The sequence below is a fragment of the Ursus americanus genome, chromosome 29 (genome assembly GCF_024610735.1).
Source record: "Ursus americanus isolate L20-20 chromosome 29, mUrsAme1.1.p, whole genome shotgun sequence".
Lineage (NCBI taxonomy): Eukaryota > Metazoa > Chordata > Mammalia > Carnivora > Ursidae > Ursus > Ursus americanus.
In genome coordinates, this window is record NC_142155.1 from 4,567,552 (window position 1) to 4,590,882 (window position 23,331).

At 37.6% G+C, this 23,331-nt stretch overlaps 1 protein-coding gene across 8 annotated transcripts in view; it reads right to left on the reverse strand.

Annotated features, from left to right (window-relative positions):
* BCKDHB (branched chain keto acid dehydrogenase E1 subunit beta) overlaps positions 1-23,331 on the reverse strand; it is a 206,551-nt gene that overhangs the window by 130,632 nt on the left and 52,588 nt on the right. For all 8 annotated transcript variants that reach the window (XR_006780803.2, XR_015722235.1, XR_006780804.2 and 5 more), the window contains 2 exons: positions 7,111-7,208; positions 4,722-4,832 (listed from right to left, as the gene is read on the reverse strand). Coding sequence is in view for 5 of the 8 variants with exons in the window: in XM_087856926.1 (XP_087713052.1) it covers positions 4,722-4,832; positions 7,111-7,208 (209 nt within the window). In the remaining 3 variants the exon portion in view is untranslated. The remainder of the gene's footprint in view (positions 1-4,721; positions 4,833-7,110; positions 7,209-23,331) is intronic.

Sequence of the window (23,331 nt, forward strand, 5' to 3'; positions counted from 1 at the left end):
TTGAATTGGCATACTGTGGCATTTCATAATGTATATAAATATCGAATCACTATGTTGTACACCTGAAACTAATACTGTATGTCAATTATTCTTCAGCGGGAAAAAAAATGATTTATTATATTGTTGAGTACACAATTAGGACAAGTTTGCTAACTGTTCAGATCTTCTATATACTTACTAATTTACCTGCTTGTTTGATCAGTTTTTAAGAGGGGTGTCAAGGTCTTCTACTAGGATCATGGATATGTTTACCTCTCCTTTTAGTTTTGTATTTTGTTTTGCTTTCTATATTCTTAAACTATGCTATCAATGACAAAATAGACTTAAGGCTGTGATACCTTCATGGCAGATTGATTTCATTACGAAATGTTCTTTCTTTCTAGTAATGCTTCTTGCCTTAAGAGCTTTATTTGAAATTAGTATGGCTACACCAGAGGTCTCTTTTTTCCATCCCTTTCAAATTTTCTGTGCCCCTGTATTTAAAGTATCTCTCTCTTAAGCTGCACATTGGTGCTATTTTTTAAGGAAGTCTGACATCACTGGCTTTTACTAGATTAATGCATTTGTTTTTAATTACTTATATACTTAGGTTTATAGTTATCATCTGTTTTCTATTGATACACCTGTTTTGTTTTGGCATTTTGGTTTTTTGGTTTTTTGTGGTTTTTTTACATATTTTCCTTTCTTTTAGTTTAAACAAATACTTCTATTAATCTATAGGTCCCTTTTTAACTTGCTGGATATATACTTTCACTATTATTTCAGTTGTTAGTCCAGAAGTTACAAAATGCATCCCTAACTTACTATGATCTAATAAAAATATTACACTTAATAATCCTAGAACAACAGAATATTTTAATTCCACGTAAGCCCATTCTGACTGTATTCTAGAATCATTTTCCCTCTGCCTAAAGAACTTCCTTGTAGTATTGCCTTTAGTGAAAATGTGCTGGTGATAAATTCTCTCAATTTCTACTTGCCTAAGGTATTTTTTATTTCATCTTAACTTTAAGAGTATGTTTTCACTGGGTATAGAATGTTAGGTTGGCATCCTTAGCAATTTAAGATGTCATTCCTTCGTGTAGGTGGGTGTGGTTTTCTTTGAGTACATCTTTAGAGGTTCACAAATCCTCAAGTATGGTGATGTTCTCGAAGTTTAATGAGAAATAGTTTTTATATTGTTTCTGACCAATTTATTCTCTTCTTCTTCTGGAATTCCAAACATATATGGGACAGATATTTTGACCAGATCCCCAGTGTGTTTTATGCTCTCTTCTGTTTTAGTCTATTTTATTTTCTCTCTCTTTGTGCTTTGGTTTGGAATTTTTTATATACTTGCCTTCTAGTTCATGAATACTATCATCTAGTAAGTCCAGTAAGTTTACAAACACACCCACTGAGTTCTTATTGACAAATATTTCTTTGGTTCTACAGTGGTCTCCCTCTCTCTCACACACACACAAACACACACATACCCCTCCAGGGTAATTCTTCACCTTCTTACCTCTTTTGTTCTTTTTCTTCCTCCTATATTCCTAAACATAATAAAGTCTTTGTCTGCTAACTCCAATGACTGGATCACCTGTGTTTCTGCTTTCTATTGTTTGTGTTTTCTCTTGGTTTTGAATCAAATGGTCCTGTCTCTTCATATACTCAGTAATTTTTTATTGAATGCTGATTCACAGAGGTTCCAGATGGGAGGACTGACTCCTTGTTGTGCTGGGCAGACAGAACGGAAGGTAAGTTATATTAATCCAGTAAGGAACTGAGAGGGAGAGAGGCTGTGCTGTAGATCTGGGAAGATTTAATCTACTTCTGGTAGATCCTAAGACCTGACTCCACAACTTTCAACTAAGAGTATGACTGGTATTTGACACTTCAGTCACAAGTGATGGCTTGGCCTTCCAGGTATTTTCTGCTTAGCTCCCACCATACACAGCTGTAGAATTTGGCATTTATCTTGAATGGGAGACCAACTATATGTTTAAGCACCCCCTCCCCCAAGTTTCCTATTTTGTCACTACAACTCCATGAAACATGGATTCTATACACCTGGGTTCTCGGTTCCTAGTTGAGACTTACTTGGCAGGTGCCCCCATAAAAAGAGTCAATTTACCACTCACTTGAGGGTTTTCAACTCTCCTCACTGATGTTCTTAAGCTACCCACCCCATTCATACCTCCAATTCCCAGGGTGGGTCTCTGTCTCCTAGGCACTTCAAAACTCAGGAATTTTAATTCTGCTTTTCAGAGGCTTCCAGCTTAGCTCTCTAATATCAGGTCCAGAATTGAGTAGATGAACTATGGTTCTTGGACCCACTCAGGCCTCCAATTTTGTAGCTTCCCTGAGCAACAAACGCTCTGCTGTTCTCTGTCCCCAAGCAATTTTTCAGGATTATAACTTCCAAACAATGCTTCAAGGCTCAAGCAAAAAGTATGACTATGTTTTTTAAAACATAGTTAAATTCAGACTACATTAACCAATTCCTCAACTGTCCCAGAGTCATTTTACTATGCATAGTGTGCTAATGTCTATGTATGTTCAATAAGTTGTTGGTTTTTTTCTTTTCTTTCTTTCTTTCTTTTTTTTTTTTTTTTTACCTTTAATAGGCTTTTCTTGATTAGGTATTCCAAAAGATGCATCTGGGTGTTGAGCTTAACATGCCATGAACAAAGCTGAGGGATATAATTTTATCATAAGACAAAAAAAAAAAAAAAAAAACCAATAAAACACAGCACTAACTGAAAGAGATAATAAACATAAATTTTGATTACTACAGAATTCATAAAGAAAAACTTAACAGCAGTTAAACAAAAAAAAGAAGCCTCGCTTTCAATAAGGTTTAGCTATAGGGTCCTCTTCTTTCAAGTCCTCTCTAAATCCTAGAAAGATGCCACATATCAAAACTTTTTTTTGATACATGAAAGGAAAACAGAAGATTACCATGGCCAGCAATGAAGAGAGTCACAGAACAAAAGTACTCAAGAAATGACAAGCTGGCTTTCACTGATGTAACTAGAAAGTCATCAACTAGAAACACAACATGATGAAAGCACCCAACACAAGACTAAGAGGAAGAGGCTAGCGAGCCAGAGCGGCCTCTAGCGTCCTCTGTCGTCTTTCCCAGTAGTAAAGAGCCCCAAGGAAATAGGATCAGCATTCCAGGATCACTCAGAGATGCAACCACTAGATTTAATAAAGCAGGGAGTGGGCGTTCCACACAAGCAAAGTTGCGTAGAGATAAATATACATAAATAATTCCCCTTCTTTCTTCGTCTCTCTTCACTTTAGGTCCACCATTAAGCTTGGAGTGTTGTTATATCTGTGCTTTACCGCAAGCTGCTCCAAATTCTGTTCGGATGTATAAAGTATATACAAATGTAAACGGACTGTAAAAGTACTTGCCCTGACCATTATCGGTACCCCGCACTGCACCAAAACAAAACGTTATATCCCCACGTAAAGGCACCGTTCACTTTATAAATACAAACCCCAAGAATAAACGGGGGATACAGCCGCAAAAAAGAAGCCCACTCTGGAGCAAAGGTTATCAGCTCCAGTTTAACCATAATTTGGAGTATTTGGCGACGTGAAAGAAAACCCAGTGTCTGACTTGATTTGAAAAAGCCTGAAAGAAGCATTACTCTCGCGCAGTTATAAATAATTCAACCTAAAATACTGCTCTTCGTGATGGAGACCACAAATATAAAGACGTAGAACATCACTGAAGCCATCGGCGACCGTGTCAAGGGTTAGATGATGTCGAGGGGGTCTACAGAGCATGTACTATCACCAAATCTGAGTCTTCCAGTCAACTGCAGAACCACCTTGACCTAAACACACGTACGCTCTACTTTCACAGCAGTAGTAGCTGCGGAGTTTTTTCACATCACTAACCCAAGGAACAGCCTGTAAAAGCTATGAGAATCTAAAGTTCTTAAAAAATAATATAAAATAGCCTAGGTCTTAGGACTCACTTGCTGTGACAGTAAATCAAGAAAAAGAAAGACAAGCAACATTACCTAAACTTTAGTAGATGAGGCCATCACAAAAAAAGAGCTTAATCCTCCTTATACACCACAACGGAAACACATGCACTTCAGTTTATCGATACATTCACATGAAAGCGATCAGTTATAACTGAGTAAATGAGAAAGGAACTGCAATTCCTGAGAGGGACTGTCAAGAGTTTGCTTGGGTGGAAAATTCAGAGCAGACAGACTTCCACAACATAACACTCAACCTGTGATTCACAGGATGAAGCCAGGCACAGAGCGGTTTTTGCTTTGTTTTGTTTTTTAAATAATCCATCTCCATCTCCATCTCTTTTACCCAAACCATTCAGCTGACTCTATTAAGCCTTGCTTACTGAACCATAACCCACAAATAGTCAAAAACACAGGGACTTCAACAACCTGACATGCTCTCATTTGCACTACTCCCTTACTCGCACAGCTCAACCCAAGCTGGCTGCATGAAGGACACGGACTCGTAATATTTCAAACAAAGCACCATGGAGGGAAAAACCCTCAAGTGATTGGTTTCCTTGAGCATTAAGCTGATTATATAACATATGTTTCTGTCACGGTGTAAATTTTAAAGTTTTCAATCAGTTGAAAATGCTCATGAAGCTCAAAATTTCAAAACAATTCTTTGCAAACTGCCAACAAACTGGCCCACAGGTTTAAGCAAATGACACTGTATCCACACTACATTCACACCTTGCAAACTGTGTCCACATCCCAAGGTAGTATAGTCCTCAGATCGATGACTTCACAAGACACTCCAAGCTTCTCTTGAGCCATGGCAGCCACCTCTCGGATCACATGAACCTGAAATAAAAATAGCGAGAATAACTACAGAGATTCAGACCCAAAAGGTCAGCTGAATTCTAACATCATTAATAGAAACAGTGTTTAAAGTCAGAGGAACTTATTTGCAATGCAGAATTAAATTTGCTTTAGATATTCCCCCAAAGTAATCAAACACAGATGTCTAGAAGATAGTTGGAAAGATGTTCTTACTTGCAGAAAAGGAAAGCAGTCATTGACAGAGACACTGATTCTAAAGATACCAGCACACAGAAAGTCAAGTCACAGAAGTAGGTTGAGTTTCTAGAGAAAGCATGTGGAGGGAGAAGTGAAGGGCAGAACTCATGGGACCCTGCAGAGGACCAATATTTCAGGGGAAAATGGAGAAGGAGGAACTCACTTTTTATAAAAAAGAAAAAGGGGCGCCTGGGTGGCTCAGTAAGTAAAGCAACCAACTCTTGATTTGAGCTCAGGTCATGACCTCGGGATCATGAGACTGACCCCTGCATCAGGCTCCACACTTGGTGTGGATTCTCTCTCTTTCCCACCGAGAGAGAGAGAGAGAGAGAGAGAGAGAGAGAGAGAGAAAGAAAGAAAGAAAGAAAGAAAGAAAGAAAGAAAGAAAGAAAGAAAGAAAGAAAAGCAAGGAAGAGAGAGAGGGAGAGGAAGAGCAGAAGAAAGGAAGAAAGAAAGAAAGAAATTAGAAAGAAAGAAAGAAAGAAAGAAAGAAAGAAAGAAAGAAAGAAAGACCATGAGACAATGTATCCCAGAAACTAAAGAAGAAAGGGTTTCACAGAAACAGCAGCCAGTGTCATACACCGTAACAATATGGGGTAAGGGCTGGATTTAAAAATTAGGAAATTAGGAATGTTAGCAAGAATAGTTTTAGTAAATTAGTGGGGACAGGACTCGTAAGGTATAAGGACATAAGGAAATTAAGGAATGAAATACAGGAGAAAAAGGTTGCTCGAGTTTAGTGATAAAAGAAAGGAGGGAATATACTGGTATTTAAGGGAAAAGTAGGGTAGAGAAAACGCATTTTTTTAGATAGAGAAGAAATATACACCTTTTTAATAAAAGGGACATTGAAAGGAGAAACTGAAGATGCAGAAGAGGGAAGAAGCCAGCTGGTAAGTTACAGCACTGGAAACGGCAAAATGGAATATAATCTGAAAGATTTGTAGAGGTAGCTCTGAAAACCAGACACCTCTTCTTTTGAGGACAAAAGAGAAAAAGGAGTAAAGGACTGGCAGCAGACATGGTAGGTGTGAGGAAAAAGCAAGTTATAGCACATAGTATCTAATACACTAAGTTCCCTATTACAAAGGCAAGGACGCACGCTGACTGACAGGGAGATAGATAAGAGATTTTCCCACTGGAGGTAAGAAACCATGAGGACTAGCTCTCCAAGCCAAAAATCAAGCAGAGAGGGGCGCCTGGGTGGCACAGCGGTTGAGCGTCTGCCTTCGGCTCAGGGCGTGATCCTGGTGTTCTGGGATCGAGCCCCACATCAGGCTCTTCTGCTATGAGCCTGCTTCTTCCTCTCCCACTCCCCCTGCTTGTGTTCCCTCTCTCGCTGGCTGTCTCTCTCTGTCAAATAAATAAATAAAATCTTTAAAAAAAAAAAAAATCAAGCAGAGAAGAGAGTCAGAGCGTGTAGTATTACAAATGATTTCTTTTATTTTCTTCAATTAATGCTCTACAAGTTTTCTAAAGTAAGTACTTCCTTCATACAGAAGAAAGAAAAATGGACCATTTCTTTAGAAGGAGATAGAGAAGAGATAGAAGTCTATGGCCAGAGGGGAAAAAAAGTCCCAAGCTTAAAAGTCTGGAGGCAGAACAACATGACAACAAGCACCGGGGAAACTGAGGCAGATCAGGACTGAGGTTCGCTGGAACAGAGGAAGGTGCAGAATTCTGAGGCTGGACCCCTGGATGGCCCACATGGCCCGCCAAGTAATCACAAGAGATGGCAGCTGATGGGATGAAAAAGACAGGAAGGCGAGCACAGAAACAAGTAGGAGGATGTATAAAGTGCGCTTCGAAAGAAACAGTTTCCCATGAGTACATTTTTATAAACTCACCAGATTGTTCATGGCTTCACCACATGCATCTATATTTTTAATGTGACTGAACAGGCACTTCACCCTCACCCAGAAGTCAGTACCAGATAGAGACGCGGCACCAACAAGACTCAAATTTGCCATATAAGAAAAACAACACTTTGGATTTTTATAGTATCAGGATTAAAAAGGAGAGCTTCCAAGCACAGCGGGGACATTTGTGAGATGTTACTGACCTGAGTGCCCCAGGCGACTAGAGTAACGTCACTCCCTTCCTGAATGACTTCGGCCTGGGACAGAGGAACGTTGTACGGTTCCACAGGAACCTGTTCGACTGAATACAGAACAGAGGGAAAAATAAAATCAATTTTTTCTCAGGTGGCGTTTGTGCATAACAGAACATAAGAATTTCACTGTGGTAAAGCTTTATTTTATCCTTCTCCCACATCCCATAGGTTACTTAAAACAGAAATAGCACTTATTATATGGCCCTACGACATTAGTACACATCTGAAAAAGTCCCACGTAAACGTAGAAAATATATCAGCTACCCTAGCACAGAAAATGACCTTTGAGTAAAAACTAAGAAAATCGAACGGTAAGGGCTTTGGTCGACAACGTGTCAGTATTGCTTCGTTAACTGTAACAAATATGCCATACTAATATGACACGTCAGTAATACAGAAAACTGGGTGCAGGGCAGATGGGAACTCTCCTGTACTAGCCTCACACTTTCTCTGTGAACTAAAAGTGTCCTGAAAAAGTAAAGTTAAAAAATTTTAATGCGTTTCTGCTAAAACTTGATCAGACTGAATTAAGTTCTCAAACAAGTTTTCTATCAAGAAGTCAATTTGCCTATTAAGTATATTTTATTTTCACACCTCGCATCTACTACATAGCAGCTGACAACATCTTAAATTTCAAAGCTGAAGCCTTTAGACATCAAGAAGATACGCTAACTCAGCTCCACCAGGCCAGAAGGAAGAGTAAGCCACTGGTATCCCAGAGAAGACTGGTGATCATTTCTGCCCAATCAAGTACAGGCAATATAGAGTTGACTGAACTCAAGGGGAAATCATAAGGCGAATTTTTTAATGAAATTGAGTAGGAAGTTGATGGAATTGCCCCATTACACTGGGAAGCCTTCTTGAAATCCCACGTGAGAGCGGTAATGCAACAGAAGCGGTGAGGAAAAAACAATTTCTTCTGTTCACTTTCCCCATAATCTTTTATCATTGTTGTATGGATATTTTTTTAAATTCAAAGAGCAAAGAAGGGCAAACTAAAAGGTTCTCTCTGTGCCCCAGTGAGTTCTCTCAACTCCCCTGCCCGGAGTCAGCAATACCAACAGCTTCCCGCGTGTCTGCGGGGGACAGCTTTCAGGCTTTCTGTCATCCAGGCTTCTTAATCCTCTGCCTCCATTAGGGAAATGCCCCATCTGATGAGACAGGGCCCTTTGTCCACAACAGAAGTCAGGTCCACATCTGCACCTTCCCAGCTCCCCTTGCAGCGAGGGCACAAAATGTGGGGTCTGCCGATCGAACGCACCCAGGCCACACCGTGCAATGGAAGCGGAGGACAAGCAGAGCAGCAGGGATCCAGAATCCATCCTAGAGCCCTGGTAACAGCGGAAGCAGATCCAGCTTTCAGGCTCAGTGGTGTCGATGATTCACACTGCAGTCCCACGTCCACTGATGGCTGCTGGGGCGTCTTTGCAAAACCAGCGATGCAGAATTTGGGGTACTGCTTCTAGACATATGGCCTCTAAGCCTGGTTCTTATTAGGCACTCCAAAGATTTCTGAGCTGCTCATTACCCTTCAATCCATCTTTGCTGCTTATATGGGCCAGAATTGGATTTCCGCTTGAAAATTAAGAACCCTAACTGATTCAGTGTCTTTTCAGAGCTTTATAATATTCAAGTATGCACATTCATAAACACATGTGCCTCTTTTTTTCCACATATAGAATCACCTTGTACACCCTGTTCGGAAGGTCTTCCATCATCTCCCCTTTTTGCACATGGCAATATATATTGGCCATGTTTTCGTATCAAAAATATAGTTTTTAAAATCACTTGTCAGTGTAATCTATCATATTTAATGGTACTGTTATCAGTGATGTGGAAAATTTTATTTCTTGTTTTTATATTTCCAATCCAATAGCATTTCTATAACCAATGCCGGAGAGAGAGATGAATATTTTTTAAATCATTGATATGTTTAAATAATACACTAAAATCTACAAAACTACTCAAAGCAGATGACAAATTAAGCTAATTAACAAACCTGAGACATAAGCTGCTTTAGAAAACTCATAAGCATTAAAGGCATTTTTTCAAGTATTTGTATAACACGTAAGCTATGTTGAGCCAGATACCTCTATCTAACCCAGGAGTGGGTAAGTCAATTTTTGTAAACGGTACCTTCTTGGAACACAGCCATGCATTTACATATCATCTATGGCTGTTTTTGCCCCACAACAGCAGAGCTGAGGAGTTAACAAAAGACAGCATGGCCTATAGGCTAAAATCCTTACTACCTGTTTCTTTACAGAAACAGTTTGGCAACCTCAACCCTAAACAGTGCTTTCAGAGGTTAATCCCAGTCCATTCGTGGATAGCTTAAATCCAGTATTTGATGGACAGATGAACCAACAGGATCACAGGTGGACAAAGGAACACACGAACAGGGAGACAAACATTCAGCTGGACTAGTACACTCTACTTAGCAGTTCTCAGTTGCTAAACCAAAGCCATGCTCAACAACGATGCTGATGATATCCAACAAATATGGAAAGGTAGCCCATAGGCTCTTTGCCATCATCAAGTCTTCCCTCCTCTGGCAGCAAGATCTGCGTGTCAACAGACAAGGCTTGAAGCCGGTACACAGTCTGTCTTGCTGGTTGAGTCAGCAGTTGTCATTCAAGAGTCCTGTCTTTCCCGCCTTTTAAGTCAGTTGCCAGCTGATTAGCAAATCCCTGGAACGCACAATTCTAATGGCTGGCACACTACAAGAAATGCGTTAGCATCTGAGCTCACTTCCTTTGAAAAGCTGCCAGTGAGTAACTAACTGCTTCATTGTATTAAATAAATTACCCAGAATAATAAGACCTCATTACTTTAACACTTAATTAAGGAACAACATGGCAAACAAAGCATTGTTCTCCATCAACAAGATCGTGCAGAGAATTAGATTCAAGAAGAGTCTCATATTAAAAACAACCCCCCCAAAAAAAAACCTACCAGCATAAATTTAATCCTGAGAGCAGAAGAATGAGAATATGTTTGTTTATTTGAATTTGGCAAGGAGGTGTCCTAGAGGACAAGCCATAATCCACAGGTACTTTAGTTATACTAATTTAAAAGATACTTAGTCCAAGAGAAGGTTATTATTTCAAATGAGTATTCTTGCATTCCTACCCCATGACTATGTGCTTTTTGAAAGAGAACAGGTAAGAGAAGTAATAACAGAAAATTTCAGGAACTGAAGAGCCCCTTTACAGTCATATTACAGATTCCTGTTTTCATAGCAGTGGGACCAACTGAGACCACTCCATTTCACCAAATGCTGATTACATTCTAGTCTTGGCACTAATGAGCATTCCAGACAAACCCTTCAGCATCAGACATACATTGACAAAAATGTGTCATGAGAAAAATAAGAAATCTTTCTAAGACCAAAATTTAAAAGATGGAATTTTTGGCTCAAATATAAGACCGGATTTTTAAAATATATTTTTTAAGTTCCACATATACGTGTCCTTTGTAACGGTAAATGCACTTACATTCATATTACAGATGCAACTTACAGACGCATGGCATGAATTAGTTCATGGCTGGCCTTATTTTATTTCCCATCCTCTTCCCCTTTCCTTCTCATTTTCTTGTCATTTGTTTGGTCATCGTAAACACATTTTTAAAATAAGGCAGTGTCAAAATGCGTATGCTATAGACAATACACCTTTATCTATTTAATAGTTATTCCATACCCAATATATGCAGGCCTCCTACAAGATACGGGAAAATAAAAGCGAAAGGGGCAGGCCCTGTCTTTGACAAGCACACACTCAGTTGGGAGCCATAAAGACGGAAAGACATGATCAGCAAACCAAAGCTGACGCAGTCGTGGGGATAAACCGCTCTAGGAAAGCAGAGGGAAGCCACAACCTGGTTGTAAGGGTCGAGGAAGCTTCACCACAACTGAGAAGGGTCTTGCAGCTGACGGGGAAATAAAGGGGGTACTCCATGCAGGAAGAAAAGATGTATACCAAGAAATGGAGGTGTGAAGCTGTGTGTGTGTGCATCTACAAACACGTGTCAACACCATGTACGTGCTGTTTCAGGTAAGGGTGAAAGCTCCAAATTATATACCCGAGTCCCTAGAAAAACCTTTTCAATTCCTTCTGGCTTCATATATTAATAACACATGTAGAAAGTGTCTGCAAGAAAACAATAATTCACTCTTAATGATGCAAGTTTCCCTGTGAGGCACAATATTACCATTACAGAGATAATAGGGTCATTGCTCTGCCCTGGCACTAATGTGCAGTAATGCTAGTTTCCTCACAAATGTGAAAGTCGGTAGGGCTTTATTCATGTTGCATTATACATGATGCAGTGATAAAACATAAATGTTCCTCTTAAAAAGAAATAGAGTATATTTCTAAAATGTTACTTCATGCTGCCTGGTTACTAACAACATTGGAAATCTCCATACTTGACGAGGTCTATCTCATTTGTCAGAATTTCCAGTCTAATGGGGGAGAGTGGGTAAATCCACTCAACCAAGAACCCAATTCCAGCCCTGTCTCTGCTGGGATTTAGTGATCTCTGACAAAGCACTGTATTACTTTTACGCTCTAGCGTCTCATCTGTAAACGATGGAAAGCAGCATCTGTCTGTCTGCACACCGTAGGGACAGAATGAGGACATATTAAGTTAATCACACTGTGGATTTCCTTTCCGTTCTTAAGAAGAGGACAATATCACACTGGAAATAATTCAATGATAAAGTCATTAAAACTACAAAGAAAGTTTTCATTCTACGGACATTTATTCTTACTCCTGTATAAAACTGATATTTAACCATCAACCAATATCTCTATATGACAATTGTTATTTTTCCAAATAATCTCTCAGATGAGGCCACTAATTATAGTCCAACTTTAATAATTTTCACTTCTATACCAACAATTAGTTTTAATACTGATGAGATGAAAAAATATATGAACAAGAAAAATAAGTGCAATTTCTTCTAGTAATTACTTTTAAATTATTCCCCAAATATACTCGTATCCAATTTCCCCCTCCCCTCTTCACCTCAAATTACTGAAAATCTAAAGAGTAACCATTTATACTGTTAACAGTATTATTTGTCTATATAAGCTGTCATCATAATAGTTGTTATAATATTATTATCTAATTGAAAAACAAAATTACCTTTCAATAAAGAATAATTAAGTGCTAAACTTTTCATACTATTTAAGCCATGGTGATTATAGGGAGCATGTGTGGACAGCATAAGCCAGCATAAAAAGTCTCAGTGCCACAAGACAGTAAACCAGGGAAGTCTCTTAGAAGTGACAGAGGGTGAAGATCACGGTCACAAGATAACCTAGGTCTTCGTGCCACAAGCGTGTCAAGGTCTTTACTAAGAACTAAGGCAAAAGGATTGCAGAGAAGTAGGAAAGCAGATGAACTAGAACAGAGAAAACCACCCAAAAAAAGGTAGATCTGAAGAATGAAAATAATTAGATACACAAAAGCACAAAGTTAGCTTTCTAAGCAGTAGGGTACTATATGTGGATAACAGATAAATCAAAACAATCTGACACCACCGTCATGTGTCATACGTGATGCTCTGGGAAGGGCACAGAGTCACTTCAGTGCTCTCCTTGCCGAGTATCTACAGAACCTGAAGTTAATCTTAAAGAAACATCAGACAGACTGATTGAGGGACATTCTGTGAAAGAGCAGATCAAATCTGAAGACCGTGACAGACGAGAAAGACAAAAGAAACAGTCTGTCCCAGACCAAGGAGACAACAAGAAGTGGAGACTCTGGATTGGATCCTGACCGAGAAAGACGACATTCGTAGGACTACTGATGAAATCTGGATTAGGTGTGGGGAGGGGTTAACAGTACTGGATCACTGGTAATTTCCTGGTTTTGATCATTATTGCTACAGTTATTTATGAGGTTAACATCTGCAGGAGCCGAGTAGGGGATACGTAAAAATTCTTTGTACTCTTTTTGCAACATTTCCATTTAAATTTACTTCAAATGAGAAGTTTAGCAAAATATTAATATTAAATTTTTTAAAAGGAGGCTGACCCATCTTAGTAAGTCTCCCATAGATTCTGGGTAAATATGGTGTAATCTGATGGGCAAGTACGCAAAATTACGAATGCCACTAAACACCAACTATGGGAAACTGAGCTAAATATGAGGCACAGAGAGAGGCACTATAGATTCATACTGTCTTGTGAAACAAGCTCTGTGTTTTGAAATATTAGTACAAATAGAAAATGAGGTTACTAATAAGCTATCCAATTGCAAAAGAAGTGCAAGCACATTTGGTACTGTATACGTGACCTTCATCGACCTGGATGAACTTAACCAAAGTTCTGACGATACAGAGACATAAAGTTGGGAAGATATAAATTCATTATCTGTGCATGCCTGGCAGCTTTTTGCTGGAGACTCTTGGCCACTAAATAAAAACCAATAACCTATCAGACTGTCTAAATACAAATACAACAAGTCAGAATCAGCAAGCATCTTGCATGTAACCAGGAGACTTGTCACACGGAGATACAAAAACATTTGAAATCTTAAAATCATTACTGTTATTGTTTTAGAAGGTCATGTTTTCTTATTGCTGAAATACCACTGAAAAGTAAGATCTAGTATTTTTAACTGAATGGTCACATTGAGAACATAGTGACAAGCAATATTAAAAAAGAAAGCCTGGGCCCATTTCAACTCAAATGCACTCTAATCCTTTTCTTGGTAATTAATTCATTTGACAATCCCACATTTCTAATTTTGTGTGTGTGTAATGAGACAAGTTAGACTTCTCAGACTAGTTTGCAAACATAGCACAAAAGCAATGATATGATAAAGGAACTAGTTGTGTATTCCTTACACAACTTCAAAATTAATCTCATTACGTTTTTCTATCTCATTTGAGGTAACAAAAAGAGCTCTGAGACTGATGATATCGCATAATATGCATCAGTATACTTAATATATACACTGGCATTTAACCACTTGGTAATATATCTTGTTCAATTTCTGCAATGACTCTTGGTATTTTTCTATGTACTCTTTTAGTACACAGCATTTAATAATTTAACAAAAATTCTCCCACCCACAATTTTACTAGCAGTTGGCCCTCTTTCATGTTTAATATATTCTAATTTCTTCAGTAAATATTTTCCAGTGCATTTTCTATAGCAAGGAGCTATATATATGGGTGAACTTCATTCATATAAATAGACTCTAACATGGTAAATGGCAAAGAAAATAACTGAATGCTGAATTTAATGGCACTATTCTAAAGCCATTCTCTATCAACACACGGAGAGTTGAAAAGAAAAAAAAAATCACCAAACAAAAAGAATTATGTCGAGATAGAAAAGGAAAATGTTAATTCACTGTGAATTGTAAGATACACCATTATTTTATGAACCACTAGGAATGAGAAAACTGCCCATTAAACTGGCACTGTTTAGAATTTTACTCTGTTTATAATTATTTTCTTATCAAAAGAAGTTTAGACTTAATCAGGCATGGGTTTTATTACATATCACCCTTCTACAGATATAACAAAATATAAGCAAAAGAAATTGGTTAAGCTATTCCTAAAACTCCTTGACCTTTAGAAGCTAATTCTTCTCATTCGTCTTTTGACTTCTAATCATCAGTGTCCATGTTCCGCCACAGAACAGCACTTTCTGTGTCAGCAAGCACATCGGTGAAGCAGCGCTTTGTCAACGGATCCATAAAAGATTTATAAGATCGGTGCTGGGCTCTCAAGCTAGCTCAGTATTTGGGAACAGACTGCTGCTTCCAAAGACTGTTAAATTATGATTCTTCACTTTGCCTGACCTTCTACCCATCACAACCATTTGGAACCTCACTGTTAAAAGAATAGTTCTCTAGCGTCTCTGGAATTTGATTCCAAGCTCTGTGGATCTGACAGCTATTCTATGTAGGTATTGCTGCTGATTGATGATTTTAATATTTGCACCTGAGTAGGTAACAGCAATGACTGCCCACTGGATAAGATGACTGCAAGGTGACACTGCTTTTAAGCCATATTCCAATTTCAGAGATGTTAAAATGTGAGAGGTGATGGAGATCTCAGAATCAATAAAATATAGTACCTTAAATTGGGTAGATGACTTAAACTGAGGGCTTCAGAGGGGTGGGGGGTGGGGGAATGGGATAGACTGGTGATGGGTAGTAAGGAGGGCACGTATTGCATGGTGCACTGGGTGTTATACGCAACTAATGAATCATCGAACTACAACAAAAAAATTAAAATTAAAATTAAAAATTAAAAAAAACATTAAAGTATTATTATAGGTATTTTCTACATCATGTTTTTGGTATCTTAAGTCCCTCAGTTTCCATAAATACAAGATGACGCATAAGGAGCTACAATTCCCACTAGACACCAAGCGTCAGCTGCTGTCCACCAACTTCCTAAATGCAGAGAGTGAATAGAAAAAGTCAAAAAGGCACTGGAGCACATCGACAAAAGATAATTAAGGGTAAGAAAGGCACATGGAAACTACGTGATGTTTGTCAAACTGCAAAATTCATCACTGCATTATCTAATAGCTACTGACTTCATGAATCGGCATCCAATGAGGAAAACAGCAACTTCTCTAGAAGAACTGAATTCAGGACATCTGCTACGAAGATGCTGGAAGAGCTGATTAGCACGGTAACATAATGTAACCTGGAGGTCAGGAAGCAGCTAACATCCCTGCACTAGCCTCAGTTGTCCACAGGAGCCACTAACGGTGCTGGCACCACCGTGGGCGGCTGCAGAGCAGGACAGCCCCCCGAAGGCCCCGTCCCACCAATGCTGCGGAGCAATGGCAGCTGGAGCACAGCCCTGTCGACTACCGCCACCAGACCCACTGTGGCTCCTTTCTTTCCACCTTCATCCCACCTTCTAAACCATTCCAAGTGCTGTTGACAGAATCTAGCTGGAAATCAGGCAGGAGATCAAGAAAATACACTTTACCCCTTTCAACCCCAGCATTACAGAGGGAAACACAGAAGGGCAAGTGTGAAGATGAGAGGCAATGGACAAACAGAGCACAGATTTACATTACAAAGAGCACTTAAGAGAAGAAACGGTCACCTTTGACAAGAAATAAAGGGAACCCCAATATATTAATAATCAAAAAAGCTAACAGTTGAGCCCACTCTGTACCTGACACTGTTTTAAGCATTTAAATGTATCACCTCATTTCATCCCCACAACTCAATACAAATGATACTAGATTTATTCCAGTTCTACAGGTAAAGAAACTGAGGCAGAGAGACATTAAGTAACTCAATGAAGTCATAAGACAGTAAGCGGTAACTGTGAGGTCCAGGCTCATAACCACCATGTTATATTGTATAGAAATCTGCCCCAAGTGGATTTCAGAACACGTATCAAGCTTGATATGAACACGTATCAAGCTTGATCCTCACCATATGCCTTAAGAATCAATAGCAGCCAATTACATATTTTTAAAAAGGGAACACTAAGTTTTTAATTTTTAAAAACAAGGCACACATAATATTTAGAATAAATAATTGCTATTTTCCTGCAGACAACCAAGTATTAAATCTAGATTTCTCATTGACCTCCAGCAATTCACTCCCATTTTCTCAAATTCATTTTTTAGACACTAAATGGGGTTTATATAACATAAAGCAAATATTGTTTAAAATCTCCATATACATATCACCCAGTAGCAGCCTCTGTGTGTTGCACTGTCACTCCTCCATTAGAAATCTATATTTTTCTTCTGTGTAAATCCCTTCATATCAAATTATGGGTTAAAACGACCTGATTACGAAGGGCTCCAGGCATATTTATATAGCCAGAAACTATGATTTGTAGTCTAGTGGTTTAAATCAAACACCATTTATTCAATATTCATTTCATAACCCCAAGCTATATTTAATGCTCGAGATAAAAAGGATAAATTAGGTCGAATCCATAAATTCAACTACAACACGGAGGAATGCTAAAAGAGTATTGATAAAATTAATAATTTCAAATTATTGAGAAAATTTTCCCAGCTGTAATTTTTATAAAACTGACCACTTTAGTTCTATTTGTAAAGAGTAAAAATATGTGAAAATTACTAAATATAACCCTAATGGTCTTAAAAATTTAGTGTTTACTACCTATCTAACCTGTAAGTAGAGGCCATTTATAGATCTTTAACTTTTGCTCAATACACGCTTGTATACATTGCAGATGAAAACTCCAAAAGGGCCTCTTGTGTGCCTTTTATTCCAAATTTGAAATTCTTTAGATCAACTATGAAAATGTCAGCTAAAAACACCCTATCTGCTAATCAACAGTTCAGTTTTGGCAAAGTTAATATCACCATCTGTATACTAAGTCGTTGACAACTAGGTCTACAAGGTGAGGCTTAATTGAAAATTTTCTATTTTAACTTTTTTCATAAGGATGCTGTTTATCATATGTAAGTCGATCTTCGACTTTTAAACATCTGCCTTTGCACACATTTTGAGAAACATATTAGGAACTGCCTGTAATCAAAAGTAGAAGACTCTGGCCTGACCTAACATGATACAGTGCATGTCCAAAAATGCAAGGATAGGTTGTAAAGAATCCTAAATAATCTGTAAGAGCCCCTGAAGGATTACAAATGTCCTACAGTGGCCTTCATATGACCATAGGCCCAGCAACTGTTTCTCCTAACCTTCTTGCTGAATCTGAATTGCCCAACCAACAGATTCTAAACGACAAGATCAGTTACTCCCTCTTCAGAAAACCATTTTGGACCAACTATTCCTGAAACTGGCTGAACGACGGCTGACCTCCTTTACTAAAGCTCTATGAAATATTTACCCTTCTCTCTCTCCTAAATTTGAACACTCTGAGTTGTGCTCATGGCTCAATAGCCTGAATAAAGATTTATGCTTAAGGGTGTTAATATTAAAATAAATCCACTGGAGATTTTTAAATAATACAGAAACATCCTTTAATGCACTACTACCATTTATCAAGCATTAATTAACAGTCAAGCACTATTATAAATAGTTTACATGTATTAATATATTTAATCGAATGATATAGGAAAGAAAAGTTTTACACTACTAAATTTGAAAATCCAGAGAAAAAATGTATTACACAAAGATATAAATGACCAACATTTACCTAAGAATAAGTAGTAGTCTAGGGGCACTTGGGTGGCTCAGTTGGTTAAGCGTCTGCCTTCTGCTCAGGTCATGATCTAGGAGCCCTGGGATCGAGCCCCATGTCAGGCTTCCCGCTCACTGGGGAGTCTGCTTCTCCCTCTGCCCCTCACCCATCTCGTGCTCTCTCTCAAATAAATAAATAAAATCTTAAAAAAAAAAAAGAAGTAGTAGTCTAACAATCATAAACAATATTAAAAAGAAAGTCAAAGATGCGTTCCCAAAGTCACAAGAACCAGACAGCTTTACAAGCAAATTATATTAAAACCTTATAGAACAGATCATTTCTAGTTATTCAGTCTGGTCTGCAGCACAGAAAAAGAAAGCATGGCAGTTCATTCTACAAGACTAGAACAAATCTGATCCTGAAAAAAGACAAGGTTTGTTGATTCTGGAATCAGACCAGCATAATTTCTGATTCTGAAAGGAAGGAAAACTATAGACCAATTTGACATATAAATACATGCTTGTGTTCATACATGTAGAAAAAGAAAACTACAGTCCAATTTTACATATGAATATAAAGGTCTTTTTAAAAAATCTTCATTTGAATCCAGCAATATGCCAGAAGAATAATGCATCATGATAAAGTAGAATTTATTCCAGGAATACGAGGATTGAAACATCAGAAAACAGGTTAATGAAATACACCTCATCAAGAGATCAAAGAAGAAAAATCATATAATCGTCTCATCAGATATCTAGAAAGAAATTGATAAAATGCAACACTTTGGGAGACACAGGAGGAAGGGGCCTTTATGTTAAAAATAGAGAGATATTTCCTTAACTTGATGAAGAGTACTGACCAAGGCCCCAGTTAAGAAAGGAGGAGGCACCCTTATAATAATAACAACAACAACCGTAAATGTCTCATCAATTATTGGAAAAAAAGGGCTATACCTATCATCAGCTATGGAAGATAAGATTTTCCACCCAGAAAGTCTAAGATTCTTAACTAAAATATTATTAGAGAATTGAGTATGGTCTCCAAAGGCAGTCTCAACATACAAAAATCAATAGCTTTTCTATATACCAGTAACAAAAACCTATTAGAAATATGTAATAGAAATACTCCAATCATAATGGGAAAAAAAGACCTTAAACATCTAGTAATAACCCTAACAACAAATGTGCCAAACCTAATGGTAATATCTACACAATTTACTAGTGGACATAAAAGTTTGAATAGATGGAGACAACAAAAGAAGAATCTCTTCTAGGAAAAGAAGAATCATTACAGTGAAGATGCAAAAAACAGAAATAAAATGCTCTAATGTTTTCTGCCTACTTAAAACAATATATAATTTTAAAATAACAGGTTATATGCTGCTCTCAATGACATCTAGTGTATGGGCACAGATACTATGGTGACATTTCCAAGAAGGTAACATTAAACTGTTGAGAACCAGCTGTTGCAAGGTGGGCTTCTAACAAACAGACTAACACTTTTCATGACAAAAGAATACAGAAAAAAAAAAAACATGTAAAAAAAATGAGCAAAAGTCTGACACACAAGACAATAGAAATGCAGACTTTTACTCTTACTACTCTCAAGTTAAATCTCTTACAAACATTTTCAGCTTTCATTCTTATCTTTCAGGCTATAAACTGCTAAATTGTAAGTCTTGTCTCCCCACAGTAACCTGTGTCCATAGACGTTATCCTTCTAGTTTTTCCACTGCTATTTAGAGACGTGCAGTGTCTGGCTTCAATCATTTATTATTTGGGGCTTAATCAATGAATATATGAGGTTTATTGAAAACAAAGATAGAATTAAACATAAGTTTCATAGTTTAAACAATAAAGAACATAGGCTTGCAATTTTCTCCTTCCATATATGTGTGCGTGTTTACAACATATATAACATATATATATAAATAAAACAGGTATGTTTACTTCAATATTGTTTGGAATAAGAATTTACAAACAACTAAAAGTTCCATAATAGGAGAAAGAATGAAATATTTTTCCATGTGCCATAATTTATGAACTAAAAATCCGCCAAATCATTGAAAATGAATACACTGAAATACATCCAAAATAAATTGGTAAGTAAAGCAAATTACAGAATAGTTATATTATGTTCTTATTATTATAAGTTTATATATGTTCTACACATTCACAGATTTGAATAAATGTAAATGCATGGAAAAAGATTTGCAAAGTAAGTTACAGAATAATGCTATAGTATGATCTTATGTAACTGTTTATATGTAAATATGTTCTATACATTCATGTATGCATGCAAATATACATGCATACAAAAAGGTCTGAGAAAACGAGTTGGGGGTAAGGAAAAGAAACTTTCACTTTCTGTTCTATATAGCTCTATGATATCTGAACTTGTACAAAAGTGCATATGATTAATGACAATGAATTTTATTAAAAACTCAAAGTAAATCAGTCTATCACGTAGCTTAAGCTTAGTCACTGACAATGCATCCAGTTGGATTATGCCCATGATCAAAAATGGACATCTGTTTAATGTCCAAAGTTAGTCTGAAGTGAATGTCAATAATATAAAGAATATGCCAGAGTATAAGAAAGTTTCACTGGGACCTATTCCACAAAAATGTCAATTTATCAAGTCAATCACAGAAGATACAGAAACAAATTTAAAGGTACATTTTGTACTTCAAGTTGATTGAAAACCTTTTGATTCTTTTTTTTTTCTTAAAGATTTTATTTATTTATTTGACAGAGCGAGAGGCAGTGAGAGAGGGAACACAAGCAGGGGGAGTGGGAGAGGAAGAAGCAGGCTCATAGCGGAGGAGCCTGATGTGGGGCTCGATCCCATAACGCCGGAATCATGCCCTGAGCCGAAGGCAGACGCTTAACCGCTGTGCCACCCAGGCGCCCCTCAGAATCCACATTCTTAACGCAGAGTCTGTTGGATCACCCCAGGGCAGAAAAGATGCCTCCGGGAAAACGAAAAACCTCATTGGCCACCTAATGTGTCCAAACATAATGAAAATAGGTTATATTGAGGAAATTAGGGACTTTATTGGTAACAGGAACATGAGAAATTAAGCAAATGAAAAAAAGAAAATATTATTTGGTTCAGGGAAGACAGACTTGTATATCAGTAAGGAAATAAAATGCTTTTTTTTTCTTTTGCTCAGCTGTAAATCATGTCAATGTGATGACCATACTAACGTGAACACTAATCATCTGACCAAAATCACACTCTACGGCCAGGAAGACACTGGGAGAATTTGAATATGTGCAGAGGAAGGAATGGCACACGCTGGGGAAAAGAAAGGGACATAAAATAGCTAAATTTTTGTAGGAAGTTAAAAATCATAATCCCTAAAATGTTAAAAAGCACTATAAGCATATTCTTTACAAATATGATAAATTACTAGAAAAAACTACTGAAAGAGTTGAAAAGAATCGCATGCGGGGGAGAGGCACAGATTTGGTGAAGGCTGAGAGAAGAAACTGCTATTTTTTGTCTGAAGACACATTACTTGACTCTTTAACTTCCATAAAAGTGTTCATTTCAATTTAAAAACTAATTCGAAAATATCACAAGTGAATTAAATTCTCTCGCATTACTCAATTCCTGCCGGTGAGTGTAACTAGTATTAAATGTACTTGCCCACATCAAGATAATCCACTTCACAATGCCAACGAAAACAAATTTTTAAAAGGCAAAATACGCTTTTGGGTACACTGATACCGGGCAAAAACATGTTTAAAGCCTTCTGCCACTCGAAAGCTACTTAAAACAATTTTCTTCTCTTCAGAACATATGAATTCGTATATAATCAATGTATTTGCTAAAGAAAGACAACAAAGAAAAGAAAAGCCCCTCAATACCATTATGACCTATTTTTGCCGGAAAGGGTCCTCTGAATCCTGGAAATGAAGCACCACTAGGCTTTTAGTCTTTTTTTTTCCCCTAGAACAACCATAGATGAAAGCTGTATTTACTTCGTTATCACTGATGTCATGAATCAATTTCAATTAAATAAAGCCAAAAAGCTCAAAAGGGATAAAAGCAAAGCTTCTCCACAAGATGCCTACATCTGATGATGTTACACTGCCTCATTTTCTTTCTGAATCATAACTATTTTGTACATTTTTGACACTGTCTAGATTGCTCTTCTGGATTGGTCTTTTCTAAATATACCTCTGCCATTTTTTGAAAGTTTAACTGAATTTACGTATCAAAATTAGAATAATACAGAAATATTTTCCTTCCAACTTCAGAAGATACAAGTTCTACATTTATTTATTGTATATTCAAAATAAGTAGAAATAAAATTCAAGAAAGTTGCTGCATAAAGAATGCATTATCCATTTTAACTTTCACCTTTATAGTTCATAAATTTAATGGCTGAACTGAAAGAAATCATTTCTATATGTTGCAGACCAGACATGCGGAGAATCTCCACAGCACAGATGTCTGAACGTACAGAACAGAATAGGGACCGGGCCCAAAAAGGAGGGAATCGGAGAGGTCAAGAAGAGCTGTAACAAGGACAATGCTGTGCCTTCACCAAATGGTTTCAGACCCTTTCCTCAAGATGCAGGAAGAGACGAGACATTGCTCAGCTGCCCTGGGCTCTAGCTGCGACCAAGGCTGTTATGAGGATTAATTGAAATAGTGCTATATTGCATAGACAGAAGGACTATGTTAGCACTTCAGTGTTCAAAAAGTGCTTAAAGATGAGGCAGATACACACACGGATTATCCAACTTAATCCTCAACAACCTTATGAAGTAAATCCTATCATACATAAACAGGTAGGGCTCCTATGTCAGCTATTAGGATGAAAGTTGCATTTATATTAAGTCATGAAAGGCTGTGGACTATGCTCATGAAACTAGGGGTGTCTCCATCTTCACAGAGAAGCATCCTTTCTCTACCAAGACGACGTATTATACCGTCAAGATTACCCATTTTATTAGTCAAGTCTACAGAGGACTAGAACTCAAAGGAGATCAAACCTAAAATGAGATATATCTATGTTTAAGAGGTCATCC